Here is a 7,663-nt window from a genome sequence, read left to right as displayed (position 1 = left end):
GGGCACATAAAAAAGTATGAGCATATGAGGTATTACCTTCCGGCATTCAACACGTTTTTAATGGCACTACTCATATCTTTTTCATCAATATCTGTCCTGGTCGTCTTTTTTTTATAAGTTCGGGCCACATAAAAACAGATATTTCTATCAATTAAACGTTTAAACACCCTGTTCCCAAAAATCCCAAAAACTTACTAAAAGTATTTAAAATCTAAAGCTGCAGTTGTATTTGTTAATAAAAATTTATTTAAAATTAGTTGGTTAGCTACAAAAAATCACTAGTGGGGCACTTTCAACCGGTTTAAAGTGCCCCGTTTATCGGTGGTTGAATCTACCCCGTAGTGACTATGAACAAATATCGCTTGCGAATTCTTGAAATTACATTTGTAGGTTAGGAGATTTCCCGAATTTTACTCTACAAATATGTGCCATAAACATATATTGATATAAAAAATCGATGGTATTATATAGACTCAGACAGAGAATAGTTTTTTGACAAGATAAAACTTACCTTAAATTCGGTAAAACCACACTTTATTTTATTTCTCGCACAACAAGTATAGAACAACAACCAAACTATTTGGTAGTGGCTATGGGTCCACTGACCATATGTATGAATTATTTCAGCACTAAAATCAAATAAACTTAGTAATAATGGAGACTGGTTGAGTGCCCCAAGGTTGAATGTGCCTCCCTTTCCCCTATATTGGGCATTAAACTGATAATTTGTTGAAATAAATGACGAACTGTTATTACTAGTAAGTATATCTGTCATCAAGTTCCAAGTTTGCTAAATGTTGTAAAAAGAATATTGACCATTAAAAAATAAATTATCTTCAAATACTTCCTAAACATTTTGTAAATAACGAATGACCACAGTATTATCAAAACCCTTTTTCGTTCAGGTTGTAAAAGCGTATTGAAAATTATTTTAAAAAATATGTAATCTGTTCTGAAGTATCTCGAGATATAGAAACCAATTTGAGTAAATAAATATCTACTTTACCAGCTATCAAATACCTACTTAATTTCTATGGATACCTATATCAAAATTGAAAATTTTAAGGTCAAGTGAATATTGTGTCAGTAGGGTATTACCATTATTCTATTATGAAATTTAAGTATCGGATGTTAATATGATTCATTAGTTGGTTTGATTTGATTGTACATTGTGAAATATTTATCATTAGATGGTAAATAATTTTTTCGAATTTCGAATGATCAGAGCAAAAATATTTTTAACTATGTTTACATACATTAAGCCTCAAAAGGCAAACCATCTGTCAGATTTAGCAACAACTGTAGTGATAAAAGCGTTAATGAAAATGCTTTTTAGTTACATGGCGTTCCTTTAAGAGAGTAGTGGCATTAGGGACATTCTTAAGATTGAAATGTTATTCACAGTAAAATCAGTTAGACTAACATACATACAAAATTGAACACCCCCTGAAATATAGCCTACCTACTGAAGATCATCTCAATTTAGTATCTATTTAGCTATAAATCTTATTTTATTCTTTATTTTATCGTCTTTATTTCTATGGTGATTTAACGCAACTAACGTTTATACTAAGCTATATTCAAAAAACTTTGTTGTTTTCAATAAAAACACGAACAACTAATAATACAAATTGTAGCTGTTATTTAAAATCATCGAAAATTCAAAAGTCGGCTATAAATTTAGGCGTCAAACTTGACGATCAGGAATAAGTTGGAATAAGAATTATTTAATAGAAAAACAAATTAAACTACAGAAATTACATTCAATTAGCACTGATAAGTTATAGAAATTGTTCAAAATTTGAAAACTAACAAGAGTAAGAAAAGTTTTAGAAGTAAATTCCCCATAAGTCACATTTTAATGGTGCATCATCCCTTATCAACTCTTTAAAATGCTTCAATTGAACTCTACTTACTATCGATGAATGCTCTTGGTACATTCACACCATGTACAGGGTCGGAAAGTCCCCATGGTTCATCGGCCGTTACGTGAGAGCGATAAAGTAAGTCATAGAAATCCGTGCGAAAGAGAAAGATGGCTATAATGAAGGCGTCTAATAGTCACCGCCCATTTCGCCCTTCCACAAATAAGAAGTGGACCTTATGGGGACTTTCCGACCCTGTATAGTTTTTCCGAAGTCAGTTGAACATGCAAAAAAACGCCTGGCATTAAAATTTAATGAGTTTCATAGGCGTCACTAAAAAAGTTTTCTGCTAAAGGTAAAAAATTATAATATGTGTAGAAAATTTCTATTATATGTTCATTTGGCCAACAACATATTTTAATGATTTATGTCCTCAAACAATTTTATTATATTGGTGGTAAATTTCGTTTTGTTCCTTTTCAAAAGGTCTCCAAAATGCCGTGTTGTAATAATATTATTTCTCTCTTTCGCAATTGTAATGTCAATGATTAATAGAAGGTGCCTATAACAAATTAAAATTACCTGAATCACACCAAATTCCGCATTGCTGCACTGCTGTGCAATTTGTCAACCACTTGTCAACAGCTGAGATTTATTGCCCAGTGGCCCAATGCAGCTGTGTTGGTATTTCGTTTGCCCGCGCTCGCATTGTTCAATCGGGCGTATACATTTCTACCACCTTCCCACGTTTAGTTCGACCAGACCTGTATATGGGTATGGCTAAATAAATATGGGAACAAGTTTTTCAAATATTTCAATGCCGAGTTGCAGCGTCAGCGACCGAGCCTGGTACATACACAATCTGTTGGTTCTTCAATTGATATCGAAAAGACTTATACATACTGTCAATCTGTTGGTTCTTCAGTTGATATCGGAAAGACTATACCAAATTTGGTTTTTTTAAGTTCAAGTATAACTGAAATTTTTTTCTAAATTTGAAACCCCACTTTCAAGACCTATAACTTCTCTAGGGTGCAGCTTAATATAAAGGTAAGTTGTGTTAAATTATCATATTTCAGATTTCCTTACATGTCCCTGCTCTGTGTCGGTTTTTATGCGAAACACCCTGTATTTCGTCAATATGTAAAAAAAGTTACATACGGCTACACCTCTTTAACAACTTTTTTATCTGTTTATAATTTGTAATACCTAATTGATATAAAAAGACTTTTTTGTCTCTTATGAAATTTTGATGAATGAAATAAAAATAAATTTTTGACATTAAATGTACAAAAAATATAAAAAAGTTAATATGAATCATACATTTAATGTGTTTCCTCGGTATATAAAACAAGGATTTTTTATATATCCTTAGAATGAATCCTTAGAATATTATGGGAAAGTACTTTAGGATCAATGTTCATGTTATTCTAAAAAACTTACTGCAGTTCTGAAGTGTTGCTATGGAACTAGGAATAATTTATAAAAAGGAATGATATTTAAAACCAAGTTTTATTGGTATTGGTATTAGTTTTATTCTGAATACAGGAAACAAAAATAAAATAAAGATAATAATTAGGTATGTATTTTTTTTTATCACCAATAGGCATAATAAATTGTTGAAACGTAAAAGTTTTAAAACTATTTTTGTGTTTCTGTTGTTTGAATCAGTTGTATGTAAAAGTAGATTGCAGTTTGAGAGTGCAAACTGACTGACTACCAAATGGCCTAAGCATAATCTTGTGATGGAATTGTTCCAACCTGTACTAACGAAAAACCTGTCCGAAAAAGAATAGGTACGGCTCCAAAGTGCCATCCTCGGCTGATATTCCTATTGTCTTGTTTTGATTCCAGGAGTCTGTGGCCGACAACTTAGACTACATTTGGACAAAAAATAATGAAAACTTACAGTAAAGTAATATACATTACAATTACTTTAAGTAATATGCATTACTTTAGGTTAGTTATGTAAAAATTTAAGAAATAATGCACTGAATGTATGAAATCTGTGGCATATACATAGGTACAAATTTAAAATTAAAAAAGATATTTACACCACAGAATCCTGTTAAAAATAAAAAATTTAACATTTAAAATTTAAAGGTGAGATATAAAGTTATCCCTTTTGGAATATATAACTAACACCCCAAATGAATATAAAATGATAACTATTTTTGAAATAATGACCATATTATAACAGATTAAATGAATATTTCGATTAGATTAATGAATTTCTTAAAATATTCAATTAATTTCTTTTAGCCTTGGCATTGTCCATTAAAAATATGTCTTAATGAAAAAAATATGTATTACTTATTTGCTTTTCTGTAGTCACAAGTGACCAAACTGTCTGGACTTTGGTTTGCAGGCACTCGGCAATGGTTGAAATATTTCCCGGTTGGTTGCCACTTGTTGATTTAGACTTCCTAAAACCCAATTTCCAAGTGTTTTCTTCTGAAGAGAGGATGAATATTTCTCTAGAAACATTGAGTCTAAACGGACGATGCGGCAACCAGTCCTAAATTTGTTTAAACAAACTGTATGAAATCTAAAAAAACTTTTAAGAATGTCTTTTACTGTTTCAGTCCATATGTAAGGAAGCTCCCTACAGCGATGAACCAGAAGCTGTTAGAACTCGCGAATTGTGTGACTATTCCTATAAAATTACCTATGAAATGGCTAGAAGTGGAAGAGCTCCTCGTCCTGTCAGAGTGTATGCCGATGGTATATATGACTTATTCCATCAAGGGCATGCCAGACAATTGATGCAAGCAAAAAATGTTTTTCCTAATGTCTTCTTAATTGTAGGAGGTTAGTACAAAAAAAATTGTATTTTAAATAGATGTGTAGGTACAACAAGGTTTAAAATAGTGACTACAATTTATGCCATTCGTCTTTTCTATATTTATTTCAGAAAACATGAGTAATTGTATTTTAGATTGATTTGGTTTATTTCTGAAAACGTGATTTGAGTTTTTGTCACAGTTATACTCGGTTTTAATTTACATAATTTAATACATATTTCAGTCTATTTCAGGATATGCCATTCCAAAATATTTCAGAAAAAAATTTTGGTACACTAAGTTGCCTATTTGACATACAGATATTTTTAAAAACAAAATATACTTCCTGAAATACAATTCAAATTTTCTGAACATCAAATTTATGAATTTAGAAAGTTAATTACCTACGAGTAATATTAAACCAAATTAACTATTTGATCTGAAATAAATTAACCACTTGTACATAAAATATTTAAATTGCCTGTATTATCTTATGTTACTAAATATTAAGTTTACCATCTGATCCTTAACGATGCCAATGGTGCAAAGCAAACAAAACTGTAATTCAAATGTTTAGAATTTTAATGAAATCATGAAAGATAACATTTTGTTTTTTAGTCAAACATTTATAAATACAGAATTCTATATTCACAATATTATAAAGTTCTGTTTAAAGCATATATAGGTACAATTATTTCTTTTTACTGAAAAAGTAATATGTTAAAATTAGAAGAGCACATCACTCCCACTCTAAGTCTGTATCATGTTTATAACATTTTTGTATTTTGTCTGATTCTTTTTTTTCCTTGAATCTTTGCTCATAAATTTAACTCAATAAGTTATATATGAAAAAATAAACAAATAAATTAACTAGACAATATTATAAGGATATTACACTTTTAAGTGGTACACTGTGTACCTATATGGTGCAGCAGGGAGTAACAATATAATATATAAAAAATTATGAAGGGTTTCCCTTGTCCAAATTTAAGAATATTTTCTTATATAAATCTTTGTTTTTTAAACCATCATTTTTTAGTTACATATTGTTGATTTGATCAACTAAACAATTGAATAAATTTTGTGTGCACCATACACGAATATAATAATTTTTTTGACTTTTGCATAGCTTTACTGTTTAGTACAAGTTATCAATTTGTAAATATAATGTAGAATTTATTTCACTGGTTTTACAAAATATATTTTCACAAACCTCATACCTTCTATACCTCAAATATGAGGACTTTATATGACAAGATATTCTTAAATTTTGAAAAGAGAAAAATATTCTATAATTCTTGTTTAATTCAAAATTTAAACTATCATCTTTAGAAAAAAATTGTACTAAAAAGGTAGGTAGGTATCCAAAAAGCCTAGAGGCTATTTCGTTCAAAATAAAATTTGTATTTTCAAAACCACAAAAAATTATTTTCCAGCACCAGCATCCTCAAACCTATGCTACTAGTTTCTTAATTTTTTCACAATGAATTGGTCATTTTATTAATATATTACGGAGTTTTAATGGCAGATGTTTTATAAGAAAATAGTCTTAAACTTGGTTGTGGAAAATGCTCCGTTTTTGACAAGTTATAGTAGTTAACATACTGTATAAAAAAATTTCTATTCACAATTAAAACGATAAATCAAAAGCTTTTGTATGTTTTAAATTATAAATTGTTATAAATAAATATAATTAGACAGTACATCTGACATACATATATTATGTACAATCAACATTATTTTTAAATGTATGAATCATTAAAACAATAATAATAGGAACAAACAGGTTTAAGACCTATATCAATTTTACTGTATAAATTATACTGTTAAAATATATCACACAAACTGTTTTTGACTTTTTTCCCTAGGTAGAACTGATTTTGCTAATAAAATGTTTTTTATTTACAGTATGTAATGACTCATTAACACATAGTAAAAAGGGGCGTACTGTGATGAATGAAATTGAGAGGTATGAGGCTGTTAGACACTGCAGATATGTCGATGAAATTGTTCGTGATGCTCCTTGGGAGGTTGATGACGAATACGTAGCCAAGCACAAAATTGACTTCATTGCACATGATGACATTCCTTATGGTACTGATGATAGTAATGATATTTATGCTCCATGGAAAGCAAAAGGCATGTTTGTGGCCACTGAAAGAACTGAAGGTGTTTCTACATCGGACATTGTGGCACGTATTGTGAGAGATTATGATATTTATGTTAGGAGGAATTTAGCTAGGGGATATTCAGCGAAAGATTTGAATATCTCTTATCTCAGTGAAAAGAAAATTAGACTGCAGAATAAAATGCATGAACTGAAAGATAAAGGACGGAGGGTAATGGATACTATTGGTGAAAGGAAAGATGATATGATAGCTAAATGGGAGGAGAAATCTAGAGAATTCATTGAAAACTTCTTACTGCTTTTTGGAAGGGAAAGACTGTCAAATATTTGGAATGAAAGCAAAGGTAAAATATTGAGTGCGCTGAGTCCTCCTACTTCTCCTTACCCTCCTGGGAGCCCAACATCCAGTAATGGTGATTTTGATTTCATGGAAGATGGACTGCCTCCAAGGAAGAATCCACGGTATGATTCTCCTTCTCCATCATCATCGTCTAAAAATAATTACTATAACGCAGACGATTATAGTGATGAGGAAGAATGTGTAACAGCTAATAGTGATTAGCACTAATAAATTATTAATTCGTCATTTTTCTGTGGTATAAATTTAATGTGTATACTAGATTATACTATTCGAATTTATTTATTAAATTATATCAATTATTTTTGTTTTTTATGAGGACATTAAATCACGTGAATACTTGGACTAGTTTTAAAAAATCTTGAAATTGGTTTGTAATCATTTATACGAATTCAATACTTATTTGTATAACTAAAGCACAAATCAATATTTTGTTTTTATAGTTGAAGTTGAAAAATAATTTAAAATACATCTAAATTAATTAATTGTTTAAATTATCAAATCCACAAAAGTACTGTGTCCATTTTAT

At 29.9% G+C, this 7,663-nt stretch overlaps 1 protein-coding gene across 2 annotated transcripts in view; it reads left to right on the top strand.

Moving 5' to 3' along the window:
* The window catches only part of LOC108917615 (choline-phosphate cytidylyltransferase A), a 57,824-nt gene extending 50,388 nt beyond the window's left edge, over positions 1-7,436 (top strand). For both annotated transcript variants that reach the window (XM_018724316.2, XM_018724315.1), the window contains exons 3-4: positions 4,451-4,676; positions 6,557-7,436. In XM_018724316.2, the coding sequence (XP_018579832.1) occupies positions 4,451-4,676; positions 6,557-7,338 (1,008 nt within the window). In that variant the 3' untranslated portion in view covers positions 7,339-7,436. The remainder of the gene's footprint in view (positions 1-4,450; positions 4,677-6,556) is intronic.
* Positions 7,437-7,663: the final 227 nt, after the last annotated feature.

This window comes from Anoplophora glabripennis, unplaced genomic scaffold (genome assembly GCF_000390285.2).
Source record: "Anoplophora glabripennis isolate ALB-LARVAE unplaced genomic scaffold, Agla_2.0 scaffold58, whole genome shotgun sequence".
Lineage (NCBI taxonomy): Eukaryota > Metazoa > Arthropoda > Insecta > Coleoptera > Cerambycidae > Anoplophora > Anoplophora glabripennis.
This window is presented reverse-complemented; position numbering and strand designations above follow the sequence as displayed.